General features: G+C 50.8%; 2 protein-coding genes across 16 annotated transcripts in view; both read left to right on the forward strand.

Annotated features, from left to right (window-relative positions):
- The window catches only part of EPB41L1 (erythrocyte membrane protein band 4.1 like 1), a 69,838-nt gene extending 59,702 nt beyond the window's left edge, over positions 1 to 10,136 (forward strand). For 10 of the 15 annotated variants that reach the window (XM_051803224.1, XM_051803237.1, XM_051803238.1 and 7 more), the window contains 7 exons: positions 183 to 293; positions 664 to 747; positions 939 to 1,001; positions 1,903 to 1,998; positions 5,010 to 5,090; positions 5,934 to 6,050; positions 9,065 to 10,136. In XM_051803224.1, the coding sequence (XP_051659184.1) occupies positions 183 to 293; positions 664 to 747; positions 939 to 1,001; positions 1,903 to 1,998; positions 5,010 to 5,090; positions 5,934 to 6,050; positions 9,065 to 9,094 (582 nt within the window). In that variant the 3' untranslated portion in view covers positions 9,095 to 10,136. Of the gene's footprint in view, positions 1 to 182; positions 294 to 663; positions 748 to 938; positions 1,002 to 1,902; positions 1,999 to 5,009; positions 5,091 to 5,933; positions 6,051 to 7,152 lie in introns of all 15 variants that reach the window. The other 5 variants (XM_051803228.1, XM_051803240.1, XM_051803229.1 and 2 more) reach the window with 4 other exon arrangements.
- A 1,241-nt stretch (positions 10,137 to 11,377) lies between these two features.
- On the forward strand, positions 11,378 to 18,591 carry AAR2 (AAR2 splicing factor). Its single transcript, XM_051803269.1, has 3 exons — positions 11,378 to 12,411; positions 14,458 to 14,687; positions 17,493 to 18,591. Exons 1-3 carry the CDS (start codon positions 11,661 to 11,663, stop codon positions 17,658 to 17,660), a joined length of 1,149 nt encoding a protein of 382 aa, XP_051659229.1. The 5' UTR covers positions 11,378 to 11,660; the 3' UTR covers positions 17,661 to 18,591.
- The last annotated feature ends 8,432 nt before the right edge of the window (positions 18,592 to 27,023 follow it).

Genomic DNA, 27,023 nt, shown 5'->3' on the forward strand with positions numbered 1-27,023 from the left:
TCAGATGTGCATGTCAGGGTTGCTCTGCTAGGGGGCCTGGTGTACAAGGAGCATAGAATCAGAATGGTTTGGGTTGGAAGGGACCTTAGAGATCATGTTGTTCAAACCCCCTGCCATGGGCAGGGCACTCAGAGCTACTGGCATTGTGCCCCAGGGCCTGACTCGCTCTGTTTCTCCTGCAGCCATCAGCCCCAAAAACAGATGCTGTGATGGTCAGCCTGGGGCTGGGTGTGAAGAAGCCTGAAGCAGATGGCTCTACTCCCCACCGGGTTAGCACCACAGACACAGTCCAGGTGATGTGGTGGATCTGTCTTCCTGTGGCCCTGCTCCCCAGTGCCAAACCTCAGGCAGCTGGGAGGGTGGGCGGGCTGAATAGGGTGGTTGGGGCCTCTGCTCACCCTTGGCTTGCTAAAGTCCCCGAAACACTAACCAAAGCCCACCCAGAGATATTTTCTGTGTCTCTGGCCCCGTCTGCCATGCTGCTGGACAGTGCTGGCACACGGGAACATCTCCAGAGGGTGACAGCCACCAGCTGCGCTGCATGTGTCTGTGGCCTCATGGCCCTCCCTGGCATCCTCTGGCAGCAAGGGACAGCCACACTGTCACTGTGAGTGTCACTTACTCCATGGCACCTTCAAGCTCACCTGGTTTCCTTTGCCCCAGCAGGTGGACGGAGGCACCCCAGGCAGCAGGGACACCACTGCCACTGCCCAGGCTGGCACCACAGAGATGGCGCTGGTGACCTCAGTAAGTGGGACTGGCCTCTGGAGGGGCAGAGGAACCACTGTCTCCTGTGGTCCCTCTGCTCCAGCAGGGGCAACTGGGGCCAGTTGTGCTATGGGGCACTCTGCCCCACCAGGGGTGTCTGTGCAGGGTGACCTGCCATGTTTGCCCCCATGTTGTGTCTGAGCCAACGTGCCCATCTGTTCTTCTTTCAGGATCACAGCACCAAGGCTGGGAAAGGGGCCACTTCCACCACAGACCTTCGCTCCCTCTCACCGGTGAGGGGGGGACATGGTGCCACTAGCCAGGCCAAGACTTGGGGGGAGGGTGGGGGAAGGAAGGCAGCCTTGTGGGGCTGTGAGGAGCCCTTCCCATCTTCCCAGCACTGGCACCCTTGGCTGATATGTTGGCACTGGGAAGAGCAGAAGGATGCTCAGAAGGATGGGGAGCAAGACAGCAGGGGACCTCAACCTGTGGCCTTTTTCCTATGCCAGATACACACCTCGAGTATCTGCCTGAGAAGGATAATTCCCCAAAAATACCTGGCCCCTGGTGCAGTGGGCTGTGATACTCCTAGCCCTGGGTGTCCTGTGCAGCCACCCAAGGCCAAACACAAAGTCTTCCGATTCCCAGTGGAGCTGATGGCCACCAACACCCTGCCCAGCAGCAGGCCTTTCTCTGAAAAGGGAGTTCTTACTCCATCACCTTGTTTCAATGGAGTCCGGGCTGGCCAAACACTATATGCTGCCCCAATTTCATCTCTGTGTGCTGCAGGGAGAACACAGCCAGCACTGGGGCCAGGGCACCAGCGCAGCATTCCCAGCCCTCAGCACACACAGCAGGATGAACAGAGCTAGAGGCAACCTGAGACCCGTGTGCTGGGGTGGCCCTGGGGGTAGGTGGGGAAGAGCAAAAAACGGCCATGAGACCCTCTTGCCCACTGCAGAGGCCCTTTTTAGGAGCTCTGGGCTTGGTGTACCTGTGGAAACATCTTCCTTTCCCCCCAGAACCTCTTGGTCCAACTGGAAGCACAATGCAGTACCTTTTCCCCTTGCCACTCTCCTCTTTCATGCTTGGCTGAATAGGTATATCCCAATGGGAAGGTCCCAGCTCTTCAGGAGCCAGCACTGGGGGCTCCTCTGTGACAGCCCCCTGATCCCACTGCTCTGTGTCCCGCAGATCTCCGGCGGCTCCTCTGGGAAGGAGATGCTCACCAGCATATTCAGTGCCACTGCAGAAACCCTCTCTACTTCCACCACCACCCATGTAACCAAGGTGAGAGCAGCTCTAGAGGGAGCAGCCAGAGGGTCTTGAAAGCCACTGGAATTAGAGGATGGGTAGATTTATATTGTGACTAGTACAGCAGAAAGTGCCCCTCTCCTCCTTACAAGCCAAAAGGGGTGTGCTGTCCCATGGGAATGGGGAGCCTGCACAGTGCCCCGCTCTGAGTGGCTCAGCCCTGTGCGCTGCCTGTCCCAGCCAGCCCGGTGTGACCACAGGGGACAGCAGGCAAGGACAGCCAGGTGTCAGGCGGGCATGCAGCCCAGTGTGGGCCATGGGCAGTGAAGGAGACAAGGCTGCAGCAGAGGATCTCACCCATAGCCATTTCATCCCCAAATTAAGCACACACTCTTCTTCCAGGTAACAATCACAGAATCGTAGAATATGCTGCGTGGGAAGGGACCCACAAGAATCAGTGAAGTTCAGCTCCTGACCCTGCACAGAACACCCCCACAATCCCACCATGTGCCTGAGAGTTGTCCAAATGCTTCTTGAACTCATACAGGCTTGGGGCTGCCCTGGGGAGCCTGTTCAGTGCCTGATCACCCTCTGGGTGAAAAACCTTTTCCTGATATCCAACCCAAACCTCCCCTGACATAGCTCCAGCTGCTCCCTCAGGTCCTGTCACTGGTCAGAGAGAGAAGAGATCAGCACCTGCCCCTCAGGAAGATGTTGAAGACCCCAGTGAGGTCTGAGCTCAGTCTCCTCTTCTCTAGGCTAAACAAGCCGAGTGACCTCAGCCGCTCCTGACACGGCTTCCCCTCAAGACCCTTCACCATCCTTGTGGCCTCCTTTGAATGCTCTCTAATGGCTTTTTATATTGTAATGCCCAAAACTGCACACAATATTCAAGGTTAGGCCGCCCCAGTACAGAGCAGAGCTCAACGGGCTGGCATTGCTTTGCCTGGTGCCCTCCAGGACACAGTTGGCCCTCATGGCTGCCAGGGCACTGCTGACTCATATTCAGCAAGTGACGGGACAAGAGGAAATGACCTCAAGTTACATCAGGGGTGGTTTAGATTGGATATTACGGCAGTTTTTTTCACTGAAAGGTGGTCAGGCACTGGAACAGGCTGCCAAGGGCAGTAATGGAGTCATCATCCCTGGAGGAATTCAAAAGATGTGTAGCTATGGCACCTGGGGACATGGGTTAGTGGTGGCCTTGGCAGTGCTGGGGTGATGGTTGGACTTGATGATCTTAGAGGGCTGTGCCAACCTAAATGGTTCTGTGATCCATTCTAGGATCCATCCTAGGGTAATGAGGGAGCTGGCAGAAGAGCTTGCCAAGCCGCTCTCCATCATCTTCCAACAATCCTGGCTCACTGGGGAGGTCCCATATGACTGGAAGTTGGCAAATATCACTCCAATCCATAAAAAAGGCTGCAAGGCTGACCCTGGTAATTACAGGCCTGTCAGCCTGACCTCAGTGCCTGGCAGAGTTATGGAGCAGATTATCCTGTGTGAAATCACACAGCAGCTACAGGATGGACAAGGGATCAGACCCAGCCAGCATGGGTTTAGGAGGGGCAGATCCTGTTTGACCAACCTGATCTCCTTTTACAATCAGGTGACCCACCTGGTGGATGAGGGAAAGCCTTTGACACTGTCTCCCATAGCATACTCCTGGAAAAGCTGGCAGCCCACGGCTTGGACAGGGGCACTCTGTGCTGGGTCAGGAACTGGCTCGAGGGCCGGGCCCAGAGAGTGCTGGTGAATGGAGCTGCATCCAGTTGGTGGCCAGTCACCAGTGGTGTTCCCCAGGGGTCAGTGCTGGGCCCAGTCCTTTTTAACATCTTTATCGATGATTTAGATGAGGGGATTGAGTCCACCATCAGCAAATTTGCAGATGACACCAAGTTGGGGGGGAGTGTCGACCTGCCGGAAGGCAGGAGGGCTCTGCAGAGGGATCTGGATAGACTGGAGAGATGGGCTGACTCCAATGGAATGAAGTTCAACAAGGCCAAGTGCCGGGTCCTGCACTTTGGCCACAACAACCCCCTGCAGCGCTACAGGCTGGGGACAGAGTGGCTGGAGAGCAGCCAGGCGGAAAGGGACCTGGGGGTGCTGATCGACAGGAGGCTGAACATGAGCCAGCAGTGTGCCCAGGTGGCCAAGAAGGCCAGTGGCATCCTGGCCTGCATCAGGAACGGTGTGGCCAGCAGGAGCAGGGAAGTGATCCTTCCCCTGTACTCTGCATTGGTGAGGCCACACCTTGAGTATTGTGTTCAGCTCTGGGCCCCTCAACTCAGGAAGGATATTGAGGTGCTGGAGCAGGTCCAGAGAAGAGCAACGAGGCTGGTGAAGGGACTTGAGCACAAGTCCTATGAGGAGAGGCTGAGGGAGCTGGGGTTGTTTAGTCTGGAGAAGAGAAGGCTTAGAGGCGACCTCATCACTCTCTTCAACTCCCTGAAGGGAGGTTATAGCCAGGCAGGGGTTGGTCTCTTCTCCCAGGCAACCAACAATAGGACAAGAGGACATGGGCTCAAGCTCTGCCAGGGGAGGTTTAGGTTAGATGTTAGGAAGAAATTCTTTACAGAGAGGGTTATCAGGCATTGGAATGGCCTACCCAGAGAGGTGGTGGATTCACCATCCCTGGAGGTTTTAAAAAGAGATTGGACGTGGCCCTTAGTGCCATGATATAGTAAATGGAGTTGGATCAGGGGTTGGACTTGATGATCTTGGAGGTCTTTTCCAACCCAATCTATTCTGTGATTCTATGATTCTATAAATGATAGCAGAAACTCAGTGAGGGATCTGAGCAGAAGGAGGGGTGCTTGGCACCTGCCACCCAACCCTTTTCCTTCCTCTCACCTGTGGCCAGCTCTGTCTCATTAGTTCTTACCATGCACTGAGTCATGGATAGTGGGAGATCTGCTGAATTACGGGGTCAGTTCCCAGGATGATGCTGGTGTTGTCCCTCCTCACGTGGGCATAGCTACACCCGTCCAGAGCTGGCTAGTGGCACAGCTGGGGTGAGTGCTTGTGCTTTCTTTCTCCTTGTGCAGACTGTGAAAGGGGGATTTTCTGAGACCCGGATAGAGAAGCGCATCATTATCACAGGAGATGAAGATGTGGACCAGGACCAGGTAGGAGCAGGACACCCTGGCTTTGCCTAGCTCTGCCTATCCCCAGATGCTGCACCGCATAGTTCTACTTCTGGCTCATACTTCCTTACTCCTTCTCTCCAAAAACTGACCCTTGAGGCCCCTACCTTTTCCAGCAGGGCAGGTCCCCATGGGTGCAGCGACACCCAGCCCAGCTCCCACAGTGACACAGCAGTAAAGGTCACATCCCAGCACAGAGCCCAGTGAGGGCATCACCTTTTTATTGTCTTAAAACACATTTCCAGGTGCCCTTTCTTTGTTGAAATACTCCAAAGTAACCCAGGTGTTTTCTTTCTTCCACCACAGTCTCACTCCAGGTGATGCCTCTGTGAGAGGAACAAAAAGTGACACACTTTCACAATGAAATAACAGAGACTGACAGAAATCTCTAGGGCCATGGGGTCATTTTCCTGTGGCCTAACCCTTTGGGATTTGTTGCTTAAGAAGAAAAATTATAAAGTAATTAAAAGGATCTAAATTAATTTTTAGAATTATAATAATAAATCTGATAATTCTTGTAGATTTTTCTAGTGGTTTGCTGCTGTTCCTTTGCCCAGGCTTCAGTAGGAAGCCTGGGATGAAGCACATCTCTACAGAAAAATCAGCAAGAGAAAGACAGCGCACAAGGGGTCCCCATCAGTGCTGGGCTCCAGCCTCTTCTGCCAGGCTGCTGTGGGTTCAGCTCTGAATCCCTGCATCCTTATCCTCCTGGAATCCCACTCAGCTCCCTGGGATCCCACTCAGCTCCAGCTGCTTTCTGGTTGCGGTCAGGGTATCCGATTGCAGGGGAGTGAGTATAAATGCTTTAATCCTTCTGTTTTCTAGGCACTGGCTTTAGCAATCAAAGAGGCAAAACTCCAGCACCCTGACATGCTGGTAACCAAAGCTGTGGTATACAGAGAAACAGATCCCTCTCCAGAGGAAAGGGACAAGAAACCTCAGGTAAGTGAAGCTGCCAGGTGTGATTTATATCTGTTGGGTAAGGAGGGTAACTGCTTACATGTCTCTGGTCCCCACCAGCTGCAGGTGTTGGTGCCCCTCGGCACTGAGTGGCAGCTCTTGGCATGGTGGCTCTGGGCATGGCCACCTGGTTGTGGTTAGAAAGCAGATGCCATTCCACCAAAAGGCACCTTGCTCTCCTGCTCAGCGCAGGGCTCACAGTCATTTCTATGTAAAGAGAAAAGGACATGCTTGTCCCCCTGGGGCAGGGAGGGAAAGAGGGGGACAGCAGCTTTTTTGGATGAGCTGAGAAACTTGGCTACAGGTTCTGGCAAAGCAATCCAAAGTATCAGACAAGCATTTCCAAAAAAGAGGTTTTAGTCCCACTCAGATCCCCAGGCTATGTTTTTACACACACAGGTGCAGGCAGTAGCACCTGAGTTTTGCCCCAAAGCTGTCACAGCCCCAGATGCTTTTCTTCAGGGCTTAGGGAGTCCTGCCCCACTCCAAACCCTCCGCTCTGACCCCATTACCCTCCATCAGCTCCTCGGGGGTGGCACAGCCACCAGACCCCCATGTCAGAGCAGTGGGAGGCAGGGGTGCGTGGTGGAGAGGAGAGGGAGCCTCACTGCCAAAAACTGTGTGAGGGGCAGCCAGGGTGCAGGTGCATTTGGAGAGGCTCCTTGGAAACGTGTATCTCTGTTTCTTTATCATATGAATATTTTGATTGTCAGCTTTTAAGCCTGGAAAAGCAAAGAGCTCCAATGCCGCTGAGAAGGTCAGGAGAGCTGCCTAATTGTATGTCCTGTCCCACAGTGCAGACAAGCAAGCCCAGACACTCCCTTGTCCCGTAGGAGCCACCCAGTTTTAGTTGAATGGCTTAAAGTGAGGGAGCAGGGACTCCCCCTTATCACCCCCATACACCAACACCAGCCCAGTGACTGAATGCCTGCTAATTACCAGAGCTCCTGCTAATTAAGTGCAAACTGTGGCCCCAAGTGTTTGCAGTTACTGTCCAGTGCCCTCATACAAAGAGGAACCTTCATGGATTTGCACTCCATGGACTGGCACTCCATGACTGGTCCTTTCCATCTGCCTTGTACAGGAATCTTGACCAACATGTTCCTTAAAGTCAACATCTGTATTCCAACCTGGAGAACAGGGGAGAAGGAGCCTTCATGCTGGATTTGTCAGCAAGACATAGACATCCTAGCTGCAATGTTCATGGCGAAGAGACAAAAATTTTTAAAAAAGGAATAGCAAATATATTATATATATATATACATACATACATATATATATATATATATATATATATATAAACAGGAAACAAAATGCATCCTTGCACTGCTGCTATATGCTGGAAATGAATAGCAAAAAACACCACCAACAAACAAAGTCAACCCACTGCAGATAAATTGAAGAATTTCGTGGATTGGTGATCAAATAAGATTTAAAAAGTAATAATAATAACAATAGTATCGGTAACAATACAGTAAGCCACCATCTTGCATGTTACATTAAAGGACACACAATCATGAGTTCATTTGTTGCACACTGAATGGAAAGGAAAACTGCTTTGCAACAAAGCAAGAAGTAAGCAAACTGAAGTAAAAAAACACAAGCAGAAGCAAAACTATTCCCCACCTCTGGAAAGAAGAGAGAAAAACTCTGAATTTATGACCATAGAGTTATTTTCCAATTCACAAGTGTCGTTTTGCCCTTCTCCTCATTCCATGCTGGTTCTTCTGCATTTTTTTGGGTTCTGTTAACTCTTCCCCTTCCCTTCCTTATCTTCTCTGTGCACTTGTCCAACCTCTTGTTCTCTGAAGGTATTTAGGAATGGATTTCATTTCAAACAAAGAAAATGATATGTATATGGTTTCTCATCTCTAAAGAGCAACCTGTGGGGTTTCATATGGATGTGCATTTCAGTTATGTATATTATTATATATAACAAAGGGGGAGGGAGGGAACAATGCTGAAATAATTCAACAGTGCTGGTAAATATGATGCCGACATTTTTAAATTATTAACTCTTTGATTGACTGTGGTTGGTGTATTTTGAGACTCTTAGATCACACATGGGACTCTGAGTCCTGCAAGAAGAGAACTGAGAAGGTTTCAGCTGCTGCTAGTTGGGGGGGAAATGAAAGGGCAAGGGACAGGAATGTCCCTCCAGCTGATCTGCAGTGTATGGTGGTTAGATTTGGAGGGGCAGCAGTGACTCGAAGGGGTAAGGAAGGGGGTTGAGGCTCCAGCTGTAACAGCTGTTGGCAGAACGGTCTCCTGGCCCCCAGCTGGAGCCATGGGATCAGCAGGACTGTGTTCATTGCTCCCTTCCAGCCCTGCCAGTGGTGGGGGTGGTTTTGCTTTGTTTCTGGATCCCAGTAATGAAGTTACTTGAGCTTTGTAGTAGTGTCAAAGGCAGAGGGGCTGTTTCTGCCCTGTCTGCCCTGCTACCTGAGGTGTGATGGCAAGGGCTGCCCGAGGCACTTGGGCTGGGGACAGCAATGGCAGGGCCGTGGCAGTCCTCCCCTGACCTGCCTAGGAGTGGGCAGTGGAGGGACCGTACTGTGTCCATCACTGCAGAGCGTCCGCAGCATCCCAGGCTGGATGGGGGAGCCCAGGCCCTCTGCATAAGCAGATGTGTGTTGAGGAGGTGTCAGTGGAGCTGCTCCCAGCTCAGCCCAGCTCGGCCTTCAGCCACAGGCTCCCCCCATGGCTGCCTTTGGAAGGGGATCATGGACCAAGCCCAGGCCTCTGTACACTGTGAACCAGGCAGTTAAGGTAGACTCAAAACCAAAACCAGAAAGGAAAGGAAATAAATGGGTTTCCTTCTCGAAATCGTCTCTAGCTCCTACAGAAACAGAAGGGCCCATGATTCTGCACCATTTTGCCTTTAGTCTCCTACCCCTCACACAGACCATGCCCAGAAATAGGCATGTTTTGTCAGGTCCTGCCACAGCTTGGAGGATGCCATGGACAGACCCTGCTCACCACCTTCACTGTCCCAGGTGGGAGCTGCTCCCTGGCAGTTGCACTGACCGGTTGCTCACCAGGACGTCCCTGTGAAGTCTGTTCTCCTGGCAGAGTGGTTTCTCCTGCAAGCATGGAAGGCATGACCACAAGCAGGTAGGGCTGCCAGCTCTTGAGGGTCTCCCCAGCTTCCAGCCAAGCACCTTCAGCTACTTTTAGAGAGCAGACCCCCCCAACCTAAAAAGAGTTAAAGCAGTTGCATAGGCTACTTTTCTCTCTGTTGTTTTTCCAATGCACCCAAGCCAGCCATGACCACCAATGGCACTGTCAGAGGGTAAGGGGGTGCTGGAGGGCTAGTGGTCTGCCCACTGTGCTGGTGTTCAGCAGCACACAGCATCTTTCAGACATGGAGGAGCCCACTCAGCTTGGACAGTGCCCTTGGACACCTCCACAACCCCCTCAGGGCCACTGGGACCCTCGAGACTTGCTTTTGGCGTTGTGCAGAGTCAGGAAACCGAAGGTTCCTGTGGAAGTGAGAGGCCTTACACAGTTAGACTTCATGTGTGCTTGGACTGAAGTGAGTTCTGTTTGCAGTGAGCAAACCCAGCCCCTGGCTCCCAAAGCATGTTTATGGGTGGCAGTGTCTAAAACTTTTCTAAAAAAAAAGGAAAAAAAGGAAAGAAAAAAGCTCACTGCTTGTTCCCTGGGTGAGGTGTGGTTTTCTGATGCTCAGCTCAAGCCCACCCATCACTGCGCTCTGTTTTTAATAGCTGGTCACTGCTTGTTTTCTTCCAGGGGCCTTTCTGTTGAAAGGGGTGGGAGACATGAGTGCCTGTTTTTATCCAATCCCACAAATTCATTCTGAACGTGGCCTGCAATTGCATGAGTAATATAACAATAACAATAATAATATTTATTTTTATTTGAGAAGCACCTTACCAACCAACTGCAATGCTCTGTTGTTCCTTCACTAACTCTCCTTTTCTCTTCCCTTGTTCTCCCTCTCCCCCTTTGGTCATACTCCTTTTCAGTGCTCAGTGGTGTATGCGTGTGTGCTCACTGTTCTTGTATTCAATAAAAGTGAAATAAATGTGTTTGATGCTAAATCAACTTGGGGCCTTGGTGACCTCTTTCCTACTCAGAGGACGGAGAAGTTAAGGGAAACCTTGCAGCTGGGGTCACTGCACATGGAAATACAGAACTCTGTCTAAAGAGAAGATCACAAAATCATAGAATCCTCAGATGGTTTGGGTTGGAAGGGACCTTAAAGCTTGTCTTGTTCAAACCCCTGCCACAGGCAGGGACATCTTCCACTAGCCCAGGTTGCTCCAAGCCCCATCCAACCTGGCCTTGAACACTTGCAGGGATGGGGCAGCCACAGCTTCTCTGGGCAACCTGTGCCAGGGCCTCACCACCCTCACAGGAAAGAATTCCTTCCCAATATCCCATCTAACCCTGCCCTCTGTCAGTCAGAAGCCATTCCCCCTTGTCCTGTCACTTCCAGGCCCTTGTCCAACAAGTCCCTCTCCAGCTCTCTTGCAGCCCCTTTAGATACTGGAAGGGGCTCTCAGGTCTCCCTGGAGCCTTCTCTTCTCCAGGTGAACACCCCCAGCTCTCCCAGCCTGTCTCCACAGCAGAGGTGCTCCAGCCCTTGGAGCATCTCCACAGTCTCCTCTGGACTCACTCCATCACTCCACATTCCTTCTGTGCTGAGGACCCCAGACGTGGAGGCAGCACTGCAGGTGAGGCCTCATGGGGGCAGACAAAGGTGCCACCAGGTCGGGAATTGTGGCTGGTGGAGATGGAAGCAGCTTCATGTGGGGGCTGCTGACCCTCATACAGTCGAAGGTACTTTTGAGGTTGCTCAAAATGCAGAGGCAATGTGAGCTGCCCTGCTCTGTCTGTCATCCTGGCCGGGAGAACAGGGTGCTGTGGATGGTCTGTCCTGCTGTGGGGTCTGCGTGTCACTGCAAGGGTCCCCGTGTGTCTGTCCTGTGGGGGCTCCTGGTCCATCAGACCCAGGCTCTTGTCTGTCTGTCCTGCTTGCAGGGCTGGGAGGAGAGGGGGAATGGCTGCCAGCTGGGGGAGTGGGACCCGTTTTGGGGTCAGGGGGGAGTAGCCGCCAGGCATGGGTGGTCAAGGGGTCAAAGTGGAACAGCACCGGGCAGGGGAGCTGGGGATGGACAGGGGGGAACAGGGACCGGGCAGGGGGGTTAGGAGCCGAGCCGAGGGACAGACGGAGTGATAGGGACCGAGCCAGGGGTGAACGGAGGGACAGGGACCGGGCTGGAGGTGAGCGGGGGGTCAGGGACAGACCCTGGGGGGCAGGATCCAAGCCGGGAGATGGATGACGGGGACAAGTACCGAGCCGGGGGGACAGGGGAACGGGCAAGGGATGGATGGGGAGAAGGGACCGAGCCGGGGCCGAGTGGGGGGCGCCCCGAAGGACACGTGCCCCTGCTCACTGGACACCTCCGCAGCGATCGGCCGGAGAGCCCCGGCCCGGGGGTCGGGCGAGGCCTGGTGCTCTCCCATCGCCTTCCCGGAACCACCGCCCCGGATTTCCGGGAAGGGCCGCTCCATCCCCGGTTCCGGTGGCGGGGGGCGGCTCGTCCGGCTCGGCCCCGCCCGGCCATGGCGGCCCGGTGGCCGGACCCCGAGCTAGCCCGGCAGCTTTTCTTCGAGGGCGCGGCCGTGGTAGTGCTGGACGTGCCCGAGGGCACCGAGTTCGGCATCGATTACAGCGCTTGGGCCGTGGGGCCGCGATTCCGCGGCGTGAAGATGGTCCCGCCGGGGCTGCACTTCGTGCACTGCAGCGCGGGCAGGGCGGGCGGCGGGCGGGACACGGGGCCGCGCTCCGGCCGCTTCCTGAGCCTGCGGCGCCGCGAGGTGCGGGTGCTGCGCTGGGACCCCGCGGGCGAGGCGGTGCGGCCGCAGCCCCCCGGGGAGGGCGAGGCTCTCCGGGAGAGCCTGCGGGAGCTGGACGCCTTCCTGGGCCCGTACCCGTACGAGACGCTGAAGAAGTGGGTCTCGCTGACCTCCTTCATCAGCGAGGCGGCGGCGGAGCAGCTGCAACCCGAGAGCGGCGAGATCTGCGCCTTCGCGGAGGTGCTGCTGGAGCCGGCGGGGCGGCACACGCGGGACCGCGCCGGGCAGCACCGGCCGCCGCTCGGGGCCGAGTGCCAGAGCTACGCCGAGGGGCTGGCGAGGCTGCCCCGCATGCGGCCCCGAGCCGGCACCCAGATCCGCTTCACCGAGCTGCCCAGGCAGCTGTACCCCGATGGGGCCACTCCCGAGGAGATCACTCGGCACAGCATGGACCTCAGCTACGCCCTGGAACGGGTGATGGAGCAGCGCTATCCCGGCCGCCCGCTGGAGCTGCTCGGTGAGCACCGCCCGGGGCACACCTACTTTATACCCTTATTTGGGTTATAGCCCATTTAGGGGTATAAAGTCATGAAGGCTGAGGGAGTTGGGCCTGTTCAGCCTCAAGAACGGACGACTGAGACGCGACCTCATTATTGTATGTTAATATCTAAAGGAGTGCCAAGAAGGTGGAGCCAGGCCCTTTTCGGTGGTTCCCAGCAATAAGATGCGAGGCAACAGGCAGAAACTGATACCTAGGCAGTTCCACCTGAATATGAGGAAGAACTTTTTTCCTGTGGAGTGACAGCACACTGGAACAGATTGCCCAGAGAGGTTGTGGAGTCTCCCTCACTGGAGATATTCCAGACCCATCTGGTCACAATCCTGTGCCACATGCTCTGGGATGACCCTGCCTGAGCAGGGAGGTTGGACCAGATACCCTACTGTGGTCCCTTCCAACCTGAACCATTCTGTGACTGTGAAATGAGAGCTCTGGGATGAAACCTGTTCTTGTTCCCTGGTGCCCTGAGGCATCTCTCTTTGTCGCAGGACAGAAGTTGGTGTCGTTTTTAGCAGCAACAGGGCCTGTTCCAGTTGCCTGGGGAAGAGACCTCGTTGGGGTCTGTAGCTTCTTCGCAAGGGGCAGAGGGGCAGCATCGATCTCTGCTCTCTGTGATCGGTGACAGGATCTGAGGGACTGGCTGGGGCTGTGTCAGGGGAGGTTTAGGCTAGATATTAGGAAAAGATTCTTCCCCCAGAGGGTGGTCAAGCACTGGAACAGGGACCCCAGGGCAGTACTCATGGCCTTAGAGCTTGAGGAGTGTTTGGGCAACGCATATGGTGGGGTTGTTGGGGTGTCCTGTGCAGGGATGGGAGTTGGACTCGATGATCCTTCTGAGTCCTGTCCAGCTCAGGACATTCTGTGATTCTGTTGTACAACTCTGTGGTGTAAGGATGTGATGCTGGAGGTCAGGAGCTGTCAGCCTGCTTCTGGGTGCTGCTCTTGGAGCCCAGATTGCCTCAGGTTAAGTCAAAAGCAGCAGTCACAGGTCTGTCATCTGGCACCAGCCTGGCACTTTGCCTGTTAAGTCAATCTCTTGAGGACAGGTCTTACAGAGTCCTGGGAGTGTTGAGTGGGGCTGAACACCCCCAGATCCTTGTTCCTGATGTGTGGGGAGGGGGTATGGTTCTCCCAGCCAGTGGTTCCCGGTGCAGCAACTGGCCCCTACCAGGCTGGCACAGTGGCAGCTCAGACGTGTGCTCTGTGTGCTGTCCGTGTGCATGTGTGTACTCTGTGTTTGCTCCATGTGCTGCCAGAGACTTGCCGTGGCAGCATCTGGGCTGTGCCAGTGCTGTGATGTGGAAACCCCCTCAGCCAGGGCTGCATCTCCCAGGGCTCAACTACTCCCCAGCCTTTTATACAACCTGTGATGCAAATAAATACTGAAGCTGTGGAGGTCCTGGAGCGGGGTTTTGTTCTGTAGTAGGATGGAGGGAGAAGCCCTCCCAGTTTTACAGCTGAGGCTACTGAGCTTTTGTTTTTCCCTTCTGTTTTTTCTCTATTACTGTTATACAATTTATTCTTTTTCAAAATTATCAAAGACAACTGTAGAATAAACAATGAGTTACCATAGGAAACAGTGGCAAACTAGCTGATGCCAAGCATCCAGTGGGATGGACTGTGGGTCTTAATTCAACAAGGCAAACACATCTGTGAATGTACTGCTCAGTGTTCCATGGCAGTGGCGTTTGCAGTCCCATGTGGCTCTGGACACCCAGGCTCAGGAGGACTGAATGCTCACAAAATAACAGCAAGGTCTGGCTCATTGTTTGGGTTTGTAAAGTCCTGTGAAGTCCCTCTACAATGATGATAATCACAGTTACAGGTGACCTGCCCCATTCTTCTTTGAAGAGCAGAGCATCAGCAAATGGTCAGAGTATCAGTCACTGCTGGCAGGATGTGCAAAAGTCAAACCAGCACTTATCAATCATTTACAGAGCTTTGAGGAGGACACATACCTTGGATATCTGTCTTATGTGTGTTTTGTTTTCTGAATCCACACAGGTGAGCTGCAGTTTGCTTTCATTTGCTTCCTCATTGGGAACGTGTACGATGCCTTTGAGCACTGGAAAAGACTCCTGAACATCCTGTGCCGATCTGAAGATGCCATAGGGAAGTACCAAGACCTTTACATCAATCTCATTTCTGTGCTGTATCACCAGCTCAATGAAATCCCAGCAGATTTTTTTGTGGACATTGTCTCCCAGGACAACTTTTTAACCAGCACGTTACAGGTACATTTGTGACTGTCCCCTGAGGTATAGGAGTGGGAAGCAGGGCATACAGGGCATCAGAGCAAATCTGGGGAAAAGCTGCAAAAGGAATCAAGCTGCTATTGAGCTGTGTGGGAGATAGTGAGCCTGTCTAAGCACACGAGGATTTTCTTTTACTTTTTCCCTATGTTATTCATTGAGAAATGCCATTTGCTTCTCATCTCAGCATTTGGTCTGCTCAAATTATGCCTTGAAGCGCCTAATGCAGTGTAAAATTGAGTTTGGCAGGGAGAGGAAATGTTGCAAATAGTGCTGGAAGCAACGTGCCACAGTGCCATGGGTTTGGAGTTCTGGACTGGCACATCTAATGCAACTGGACTGCACCAGCAGACTTGTCCTAGAAGGTTTTAAGACCTTTACCTACATTGAGCTGAACAGTTTCAAGAAAGGCTGAGCAAGTGCAAGATGATGTCTGTGTATTTTTGTCCAAAACCACTCATTCTTTAAAAACAAAACCAACAAACCAACACTAAAAACTTTTGCATAAAGGACTGATGATGCTGATTTTTGAGCAGCTTGAATGGTTTGCTTAGTATGCAGGGAAGCTGCAGCAAAACTTGAGCTTAGGGCAGTGATAGTATTTTAGAAGATTTTTCATTCCAGTTAGCCTTAAGCAGAGCTGAAGATTTCCTGTAGTCAAGTTCTTATCCAGAGGGAATTTATGATTATTCCAACATGCAGCAAATGCTGCTTCTGCTGAGACAGGCAGGGGCAAATATGTGATTCAACAGTGAAACCAGTTACTCCCACTGGCTGTGACCATACTGTGACAGTGCAGCAAATTGGCTAAACAAAACTTAGTTTAAAAAAAAAAGCCAAACCCAGACACACTGATGAAGTTCAGCAATGGAAACAATCCCTGCAGTAATTAGGGGTAGTAGTGCTTCAAGTGCTTGATGCTTGATGCCTTCTCCTTTCCCAGAAAGCAGGTGCATTCCTCTCCTTTTAACTCCCAAGTTCTTGCTATAGATTTGGGGAGGGTTGAGGGTGTTTGGTTTTAATTTGCTGGGTAAAATGGTGTGGGAAACATTGCTTTAATCAAGTGACTTTTTTAAATTTGGATTCTTACAAGTCTCACTTTTTTAATTAATATTTTATTTCTCTTGGTAGATTTTTTCTGTCATATCACAGGACTGAAAAACCCAGCTCTGTTTGCAGTACACTCAGAGCAACTCTGTGCATTGTCAGCTTACAGTACTACAAAGAATATGTCACCCAGCCATTCTCTCTATCTGAGGGGAATTTGGGAAGCACCCTTATTGCTCGTTATCTTTCCTTTTTGGCTGCCTGAGTCTTGCCCCCCCTGGGTTCCATCAGTCTGTGTTTTACTTCAGCAGCAGAAGCTGTGCTGGCACAATGGACCACCCTTAAGCCTTGGCAGGAGTCATCAATTCCTAGTGACAAAGAACAATTTTGCCTTGCTAAGTGAGCCTCTCCTCACTCAGAGTTCTCTGCTTCTCTACTCTCCTGGGATTTCCCTGGAATAGTGCAAGGGAACCCATGGGACTTGCCTTACCCAGTCACTTGGCACACACCCCTCAGAGTTAACTGGGTGTGGGCAGGTGCGCAGAGGTGTGTGCGGAAGTGTATTGTCGGTGGAGCTCCTGCTCAGCTCTGAATACAGCAACTTTTTATTTTTGGAGTTTGATCCAAGGTGAGGAGACTACAGCACAACCACCACTGACTGTGCAGCCCTAACAATGTTTAAAGAAAAAAAGATCTTGATCAAATAGCTGATTTAATGTGCAGTTCATGGAGGAGAAGTGAGAAATACAGTCTTTTAATGTTTTTTCTTTAACAGCAGCCTTGTTGTGTACAAGTTCTTTTAGAAAGAGGTAATGTCACGGTACAATGAACAAGGAAAAGACATGATCATTCACAAAGCAACAAACTTTGCTGCTTGTTGTCAGTGTTTTATCCAGCTGTCAGTAGCTCTCTCCCAAATATGAGGCTGCATTTTCCCTAGAGGAAATTTCTTCTTATGGAAATTAATTCTGAGTCACAAGTTCAGCAGAGGAGCAGAAGCAGGTTGATGAGAGATGAGCTCTGGGGCTAAATGCCCTGTTAATCTTACACAGATACTTTCACTCTCCAGGTGCCAACCAAAGCTGTGAATCTGTGACATGTTAATACATTTGTTCTTGGATGATGGAGTGGAGAGGTTAGTCCAGATTTCAGTGTCCTGTCCCCAAGGCTGTGCTGGGGATAACTGGACTTTTTCCAGAGAGCTCTCATTCCTCTCTTACCTTCAAGGTCTTTTTATTGAGTTTCCTCTGTATCTAAGGTGTTGGTGGTACCATATTACAAAATTACTTTGAGAGATCTCTAACCATGGAAACAATGGGTACAATTACCTCTTGGCCTTTGGGACACATGCTGGAAAATCAGCTACTGATAATGCTTTTTTTTTTTAATTCCTTCTGCTCGGACATTTTCCTTAGCTCACACTTAAGCATATTTCAGAATTCCATAATACAGATTCAATTACATGCATATACGTGCTTCAAACAGAGTTCTTACCTGAGTGCACCTACTCAATGTCGTGAAGGCAGGATGGGATGGGTTTGGGGCTGTGAAATCAGAGGTGTAGGCTTTGGTTAGCTAGCTCCAGAGCAGGAGTGGTTTCAGGTTGGTGCATCCCTTGCCAGTGGCCTAACCTGACTCTCTTCCTGGTGCTCCCAGGAATGTTGATGATGTCCTTGTAGGAAAGAGATGCCCAGCTGGTGCCATAGCTGGGCTCTCTGTGACCTCTGCTCTTTCTTTTAGGTGCTCTTTTCCTGCATGTGCAGTGCTGCTGTTGATGAGACTCTAAGGAAGAAGGCTGAAAAGTTCAAGGCTCACCTAACGAAGAAGTTTAAATGGGACTTTGAGGCAGAGCCTGATGACTGTGCTCCTGTTGTGGTGGAGCTGCCTGAGGGGGTGCAAGTGGACTGAGCCAAATGCTCCCTTGGCAGCAAACAGCTTTAAAAATAACTCATTCCTTCTCTTCTCCAGCCGTGCCAGCTTCCTGAATGCAGTTTCTGAAGCTAATCTTCTTTCTGCTGTAGAACACAGGAGGATGCTGAACTTTGCGAGGAGATCAGTTGTTGGAGGAGTTTGAGAGTTGTCACATGGACACCTTGTTTTTTTCCCCAACTCCTCTGTAACAACTCCTCATAGAATACAAATTCAATACAAATTCAAAGAATCATTTAAGTTGAAAAAGACCTTTTAGGATCATCAAGTCCAACCATAAATCTAACACTGCCAAGATCATCCTGCACTCAGCTGACTGGGCTCGTGTTACAGGGGTGTGACGACCACTGTTTCACTACTGTGTCAGATGCTCATGCTGCTCACTGTGATTTGTCTGTTGTGGAAGAGGACTCAAAGCCTCAGCAAAATTCCTCCCATTGCATACCCCTAACACTGAGGTATCTTATTCCTCCCATTCTGTTAAAACCTTTTGTATTTACTGCCGATGCTCTGTTTTGCCTGAGGTAAAAGAAAGTGAACAGTTTTGTGATGAGAAATAATTATTGGACTGTAGTCACCCAGGTCTTGAAGAACAGAGCCAGCAAGATTTAAAGATCAGATTTCCACATGAACTGGAGCCTCTATTTTGTTGTAATTGGAAATCTTATATATTTTCCCTGGTGACAGTCTCTTCTTTGTCCCCAGTTCCCAGGGACAGGCTGTAAGAAGCTTGCGTTGTTTCTGCAAACCTGCACAGGGTTGTACCAGTCAGTTGTTACTTCCTTGGCTGTCACCCTCAGGAATTCATCTCCCACAGGAATTCATTCCTGTGCATGTTGAACAGGATAACACTCTTTGTTAGTCTTTTGTCATTTAAAATAAATCTCAAAAGAGCCTTGTCTACAGAAAACACGTGAATGAATGGGGTTTAGTTATTTAGTCAAAGCTTATGGTACAGTGACACTGCCTTCCGTTCCTCACTGGGATGTCCAGTGTCCCTGCAGATGATCTATTACATCCAAGGGTGGAAGAGGATACACGGTGTGGCAGAAAGCTCAGTGTGTTCTTGGGAAGAAGGTGTGTGACAAAATGTTTCCAGATCATCAGGAAATTCCCACAGGGATGGGCCACTGGAAGCCCTCGTTGCTGCTGGGGGCCTTTCCCTCCTTCCCGCAGAGGCTCTGCACTCCATTCCTGTGGTGTCCAGGTCTATCTGAAATGGATTCTGGATTGACCACAGGCCCTATGGGGAGGTTACTCTAATTTGGCAAGTTACTCTAGTTTGTTCTTAAGTCTTCTTTTCCATGCTTTCTTGTCCTTAACGTCTTGAGATCTTTTGCATGGCAATGCGACTGTGCTCTCCCTGCCTCCTTGCTCTGTGTTTGGATCCACAGGCAGAGCTCTCTTTCAGGTTGCTCCCAGTTTTGATGGACGAGGCCTTTTTTGGTTTGTTGGCTCTTTGCACCGCCCAGTGACTGGTTCTGGTGCTTGGCAGCAGAACACAGATCCCTGATGTCGGTAGGGAAGGGAGCAGGGAACCTGGGGCCCTGCCTGCCTGGAAGGGAGAGAGGAGCAGTGCCCTGTGGCTGCACAGGGCCGGCCAGGCAGTGTCAGTGGTCACAGTGGCCTGGCAATGCTTCACTGCTTTGCTGGACAACAATTTGAGTATGTGTTTGTTAAATCTCAAAACCGCTAACTGAAAATTAACTGTTTGTAGTGGTCAGGTTTCTGTGATGAACTACACTTTTATCAACTGAGGAAAGAGAATATAATTGTACTTCCATTGTGGGTTTTTTTTTTTCTTTTTGTTAGATGGTAGTAGGGACAGCTAATCCCAGAATGGGTTGGGTTGGAAAGGACCTTACAGACCATACAGTCCCACCCCCTGCCATGGGCAGGGACACCTTCTGCTAGACCAGGTTGCTCCAAGCCCTATCCAACCTGGCCTTGAACGCTTCCAGGGATGGGACAACCACAGTATCTCTGGATAATCTGTGCCAGGGTCTCACCACCCTTACAGGGAAGAATGTCTTCCTAATATCCCATCTAATCCCAGCCTCTGTTAGTTTAAAACCATTTCCCCTTGTCCTGTTTCTGTCTGCCCATATAAAACATTGCTGTCCCTCCTTTTTATAAGCCCCCTTATATCTCTTATTATTATTTCTTATTAGACCACAAAACAGGTGGGGAAGAGCCAGGCCATGGGGACACTGTCCGTCTGTTGGACAGGACACAGAAGCAGCAAACTTTCAGCTAAATGCAGGTTGGGATGTTCAGAATCCAACTCCATTACATGACTCCGTTGCATACTTTGAGGGAAAAGGGAAGCAGGCACATAGGAAGCAACTTGTTGGATGTTTGCAAGGGGGGGGGTTATAAATTTGGGAGGGAAAAGAAGGCAGTTATTCCTTTTGGAGTCATCAGGAAGGAGGCTATAAAAGGCAAGTGGCAACATGTAATATTGGGATATTTTCTTCCCCTTCTATAGCCTTAGGCCAGCTCTGGTGATGATGCTGCCCCTTCCTCCAGCTGAGGTGTGTCATTATCAGAAAGCAAAAGAGGGATTGTGGTGTGTGTAAATACACCTTGCTGCAAGCTAATGAAGTGTAATTTGTGATGTGTTTGCAGCTTTGCTTCAGCACTGAATTCAGGTCAGGACATGCAGCTTTCCCTGTGTTGTGCAGTGGCACTGAAGCATGAGGTACATTGGACTCCTGCTTTTGTGGAGACTTGTCCAGTTGCCAGAGCTGTGCCAGTGAGGAAATTGGCATCATTCCTGCCCTGTGACATGTGCCTTCACTGCAAATTGGATTGGAGCAAGGGCCCTGCTCAGCCCCAGGTGAGGCTGATCCCTTGGGATCCAGCAGGGGCATGAGCTGACCACTGGGCACCCCCAAAGCTGCACTGCACCCTGCTTTCCCTGTGCAAAGCCCGGAGTGAGTGCATCGAACCCTCTTCCATTCCTGTTTGCTGTCCCCACAGGCTCAGTGACGTTGGACAAACCAGAGTTTCCAGTCTCAGGGATAATTTTCCAGTGTGGGGCCTCTGTGTTGTCCGGAGGGTTGCTTCTTGTTTCATCGACCCTGCAAATTCAAAAATGAGGAATGTGCTGCCTGAGGCTGTGGGAAGCTGCCTTCCTGTCCCAGTATTGCACTACTCCCTCTTTTTTTGTTAGGAAGAGAAATGGCACATCTTGCTCTGATAGTTCATGTGGCTTCATTTGTGATTTCCACTGCCTCCTGCCCACTTCCAAAGCAACAGCCAGACCACTTCTGTCTGCTTTCAGGTGGATTGGCACCATGGCACTGGATGACATCTACAGTGTAGTTCTGCAGCTCAGGTTGGGTTTGTGGCAGCAATGCCTGCAGACCTCCAACAGCACCAATTGTGTGCTATTAGATGTCACCCAGAAGTGTTCGTCATGTGCTCTAAATGGAAACTAAAGGTGCAAGAGGGCAGGTGGGAAGGTGTAGAAAGTGATCAGTAGCTTGTTAGTGCTGTAGTTTTAAATCTGAAGTGAGCCCAGGGTTAATGGTTATTTGAACCAGCAACTCTTCATTGGGGCTTTCCCTTTTTCTGCTCAATGGTGAGTTGAATTTTTGATTCTTTGCTCAGTGTTTTCTCATGGTAACCCTCCCTGTCTCTCAGCATTGTGGTTCAGCTCAGGTCTTTTTCTGCTTTTATTAGGTTTTTCTGTTGTTTGTTACTATTGTACCCTTATTTTTCTAATCCAGAAATAACATGGTAGATATCCATTTGTGCCTCTAACAATAACCAGGAGGTAGAGGTTTTTCAGGGTCTCTTAGACACACACCACCTTTACTTGGAGCAACATTTATTTCTGCTACTGCTTTGGCAGCTGGACATAGCCTATACCCGCTGCTGCAGATGGAGTGGCTGGCACCAAGCTCCTGGAATATGGAAAAAGGTGGAGTGGAATGCCTTGATTCCTTTCTCTGAAAAAGGAAATCATCTTCCCCTGGAATTGCTGTTTATTGTCAAACAGTGGCGTGTTCTGCAGCCCTGTTACTGTAAAAGGGATGTGTTGTGAGTGGTCATTCCTTCCCAGTGTGCTCAGCTATTCCATAGCCAGTTCTGCTCCCCTCTAAAACTGTGCACCTCCTGTCCTGATGTGGGCTGGGACACATTTGGGAGCGCCGGAGTCTGTCCCAACTGGTGTACAAGCCCCAGAGTGGAGCTGGAGTACGTACTGGGGGTTGCTCCGTAGAGCATGGGCTGTGCTAGAGCCTGTAGTTAATGCACAGGAGACATTGACTGTGCAGGAGCCTCATTAGGAGAATGCAAATGAGACGCAACGCAGGCTCAATGCAAATAAACTCCAAATGGGTTAATCAATAGCAGGAAAAATCCATATAGCAGGCTCTCAGAGCCACTGCTTTCGGTGTGCTGGTCCGGCTCCTGCCGTGCCTTGGTGGGTCTGTCGGTTCATGAGGAAAGAGCTGCAGCAGAAATATGTCCTGCAGATGCAGCACGGCCAGACTGGCACCTTGTCCCCTTCCAGCGGAGCCCACAGGCTCCAGCGGCGCTTGGCCACTGCAGCTTGAGGGGCTCCACAGATTTGAAACCAAAAGGCTGAGCTACAGCGCCTGCCAGGTCTCAGCTTTGGGCAGACAAGAAGCAGGAGGGGGAAGGACACAACAAGAGGGTTCCCTTCTCTCATGCCTCCACCCCCAGGAGCATTCTCACCAGGCCACTCTCCTCAGTGGCCTGGCTGCAGGCGGTGACTCCTGTGTCCCACATGGACCAAACAGGTTGCTTAACTGAAGTGCTGAGAAGTTGCCCAGATTATAGATCCCTGAAGTGTTACCACTGGAATGTTTTCCCCCTCTGTGGGGGAGTTGCAGCTCATTCACTCTCTCAGGTGCCATGCAAGGTTGACCTGGTAAGAGGAAGGTACCAGCAGCTGGGAGTGCTCCTGCAGTGCCCCTCTCCAATTAACTTACTGTCTCTGCCTGTAAAAGTTACGTCTCACAGTCATTAAATTCAGGAAATTCAGATGGTATTGGGAGGAGTAGAGGAAAGTGCAGGTGTTGAGCAAGGAGTGGGGACACAAGGGGCAGGAGCCTGGAGCTCCTCAAACCCCCTGGGCTGGCAGTTGGGGGCCAGTGATTGCCAGGGCATGTGTGGGGTTCCCCAGAATGGGAGGTGGTTTTACACTGTGCTACAGGTTTCAGTAATTTTAAATCTTTTTTTTGCCCCCAAAGGCAGGTTTAGCCACATTTATTTTGGAAGGAGTTGATTTTTCAAAGCAAAAGCTGCTTCTCCTCCCCAGCTCTGATGGCTGTGCTTGCATTCATTAGGAGGAGGGCAGCATAAAGGGAAATGCTGTAATATGGATGGCAAGTTTCAAGCTTAAATTTATTAATAAATAAATAAATAAATAAATAAATAAATAAAAGGAAGTTGTCATTGGTTTATATTCAAAAATCCCTGATTTCTCCCTCAGCTGGGGAGCAGCTGAAAGTGTGAGGAAAAGCCCACGGTGTCCAGGAAGGCTTAACCCAGGAGTAGCTGTGGGCTCACAGGAGGCTGCTGAGGTTTGGAAGAGGGACATCAAGGATATTATTACTGAAAAACTGGGTTTGGAAAAGACATCCCGTTCCAGCAGTGAAGCAGACGTGGGTTTGTCCTTGCCATGAAGGTATTGGATGTTGCATGAAACAAGAGGTGTTTCTTTTGACAGGACAGAATTTGGGATTCTTCTTTGCACTGAAGCGAGCAAAGAGGTGGCCATGTCTATTGGGAAAGGATCTCCAATGGACAGGATTTTCCTTGAGAATCTGACCTGTTTCATCCTGTGGGGTTTTTTTCCCTCTCTTTTTTTTTTTTTCTCTTTTTTCTTTTTCTTTAATGAAATTAGCTTTGTTTAAACAAAGGCATGTAGTGACAGGCCAAGGGGGGGACGGCCTTAAGCTTCTTCCCTGTGAGGGTGGTGAGGCCCTGGCACAGGTTGCCCAGAGCAGCTGTGGCTGCCCCATCCCTGGAAGTGTCCAAGGCCAGGTTGGATGGGGCTTGGAGAAACCTGGGATAGTGGAAGGTTCCACAGCAGGGGGTGGAATGAGATAATGTTTAAGATCCCTTCCAACTCAAGCCATTCTGGGATTCTAAACAGTGGGGGTTCCCGTTAATTGTGTTTCAGGCATCAGTGTGAAGTGCCCCAAGCTAATTCTGCAAGTGGAAGGTCAGCAGAGTCACAAATTATCTGTGGGACTCTGCCTTTACTGTGAAAGTTGCTCATCACTTCACTGGCCTGGTAAGAAGCTCGTGAGTTAATGTTCCAGGAGCAGTCTTGTTAACAGTGGGAGTTTTTACTGCTTCCCCCAAAAAAACCTTTACCTGTGTTCTGGGAGGGGGGGCTGCTTGCTTGGCCCTCCTGGTGGAGTTCCCATGAGGAGCACTGATGGCAGCAGCACAGCCTTCAAAACAAACTTTACTATTAAAATTTGATTGGATGGAGCAAGCTGCTCCTGTGCAGAGCAGGGGTTTCAGAGCAGGAGAGGGACCTCTGGGTGGCTCCATCCTCACAGGTTTGGTGTCAGATGTTGGAATTTCTGCATCTGTGCTACATGAACAACTTTGTGTTCCTGATCCATCCATATGTTTTAAGTACTCAGTGACAGTGAATACTCATGCCTGGCTGGAGACAGTCCTGCTCCAGTCAGTCCAGGGAATTCTTTATAGCAGGTGGTTATTCCTGGGAGCATTGCCTCATCAGTGAACACTGTGACATCCCAAGTTGTACTGGACATCCCAGCTTGAAGCTGATGCTTCACACATGCTGAGGCCCTGACTCCTCATGATCTGAAAGGGACTGGCTGCTCCAGCACCCAGTATTGCCCACTCCATGGAGCAACAGAGCAGGCTGTGCTCTGTAGTTCTGCGACAACCTGCATTTCAGGGATGGTTGTTCCCTTCAAGCAGAGGATGACTGTTTCCAGTAAAAGGAAGTGAATTGTTCTTTAATACGGTTTGATGGAGGATTTTATGTGATTAATGTGTATTCACTTAGCATTGCCTGATCCTTCTCTGCACAAGTTCTTGTGCCCTTCAGGCTGATGTGAGCTGCTTAAACACATACAATGACCCATTCTTGTGCCGAGGGGACCCTGATGGGATCTCCTGCTCTGCCTGTGGGGATTGCTCTCTCCAGGGAAGAGCAGCTGCTCTAGAGCAGAGTAGTGACAGAGTGGGGTACAGTGACATGGGCTCTTGCCACAGGGCTGCCTGACCATCTCTGTGAGATCCACAAATCTCGCTGAAGTGAATTCCTGGCATCTGGGCAGGAAGAGATGGAGTGCTGGCAAACCTTGCAGCAGCTGGGGAGAGGAGTCAGGTAGAAGTGCTGGGTGGCCTCTTGGGCTCACTTCTTCCATTTGTTTAAAACACAGCCCTTTGTCTGGGGGTAATTTTGTTTTGTTTTTCTAACAGCCCCTTCAGGATTTAAAAAGCATCACTTGAGAATCTGCTGAGATTCACAGACTTCTGAGAGACCTTCCACATGCAGTCAGTGCAGCAGGGACTGGTTAAACACGTCACCCAGCTGTGCTGGGTGGTCACTGGGGGCCTCTACTGGGCTTATTTCATTAGCATGAGCTCACTGGAAAGCGCTATGCATGTTCATCGCTGCTGAAACTTCACACTGCCCAAGTGTGTTCATTTAATGGACTTATTTTCTTAACAAGACCAATAATCAGTGTGAACTAATGTTCCTTCTGGGGCTCTCACTCATTTCATTCCTCAGCAGAATTGGGTAAGTCAAGAGCTCTCCTGCATTAGCAAGAAGATGTTCCACCTTCCTTATTATCCACCGTTCACTGCAAAGATTCTTTTAAACTCCCAAAGAAAACCTTTGATTTACATTTTTCCTCCCTCTTCCTTTGCTTCTTCAGTGACAAAACTTTTATTGCTACTTCAAAAGACCAGACAACTCCTCTGATTGTGTCAGGGGTCCTAATCCAACTTTAATGGGACTTAACTTCATCAGTATTCCCATGCTTCAGGACTGAGAGCAGACAGCAGGTTTTGTCTCATGTCAGCAGTAAACCACAGTTTTTTCCATGTTCCTCTGAGGTAAAAAGCATCTTTTGGTGGCTTTACCAGTGTCCCCAAGGAGGGTCCCTCAGAGTTGATTGGCATGTGTGTGCAGCCTTAGGTGCGTGGATGCTCACAGAGGTGAGCTGCCGGTGTGCGCATCACGCAGCTGAAGGTGCTCAGCAGCTGGGTGGGTTTGAGCTCCGCTTCTTCCCCTGGTTCCTCCTAGTGCTCCTCAGAACCTTTTCTCTCCCTCTTGTCACGTGGTTGGTGATGGGGGGACTCAAGGCTTGTGGTTTCTGTTCTTGCAGGGCAGGAGGGGAGGTTTTGGAGAGAGGCACTCCTAGGAAGGGGCTCTGGGGCTGCAGCCAGCCCGGGTCCTTCCCCAATGTGCTGAGTGGGCACTGTTGTAAAGCAGATGTAAAGTGCTCCATGGAGGAAGGAGTGAGCGTGGCTGAAGCTGGATGTTCTAAGGATGTCTCGGAAATCAGAGCACTGTTGCAAGGAAGTGAAGTGGGTTTGTTTGGTGTGTGAGCAGGGGTTGCTGCATCCAGCCTGGCTGCTGGGACAGAACCCGCGCAGCCCTGACTGTGGTGCTCATAGCAAAGGCTTGTGGCCATAAAGTGAAGCCAGCAGGAGCTATGCTTGTCCTGCAGGTAGTGGAGGTGAGGCAAGCACCAAGGAACAGGATCTCCTGCTCAGCTGCTGCATGACAACTGCTGTTAACCCATACCCTGTGTCTGTGCCTGGCTCTCAAAGCTGTTTCTCTTTCTTCCCACCTGACTGGTTTTGCCCAATGCTGCTTATCCTGACCTTCCCTGCTTCTACTGTGAATTGATGGGGAAATGCAGTAGATGAAAACTTTTCATGACTTTCCTGTCTCCCTGACCTGATTGCTTCCCAAACGGAATGGGAATGAGTGGATAGATGAGTGCCCAAGGTACCTGCCCTCAACCACTGGCTCCTGCTGGTATGGTGGCCGCACAGACCTGGACCACAAGATGTGACAGGAACCTGTTCTGTGTGATGGAGTATAGATATATAAGCAAAGTGCCTAGAGTGGTGTGGCTGGTCCTTCACTGGCACAACATCAGCAGAAGAGCTCTTTGCCCTGGAGAACCAGCAGAGTCAAAGCCAGGGATGGAGACTGTGCCTGGGCTGAGGGATGAGGGCACTGATTAGATCTAGCTCATCAGAGGTGTGAAGAAGGTTAGAGATGCTGAGGTGTGTGGGGCTGAAGGACTGGAGGGGCCACGGACTGGGCTGAGAAGGTGTTGGAAGTATTCCACT

The sequence above is a fragment of the Manacus candei genome, unplaced genomic scaffold, assembly GCF_025592945.1.
Source record: "Manacus candei isolate 608988 ecotype Guabito, Panama unplaced genomic scaffold, ASM2559294v1 h1tg000057l, whole genome shotgun sequence".
Taxonomy (NCBI): Eukaryota; Metazoa; Chordata; class Aves; order Passeriformes; family Pipridae; genus Manacus; species Manacus candei.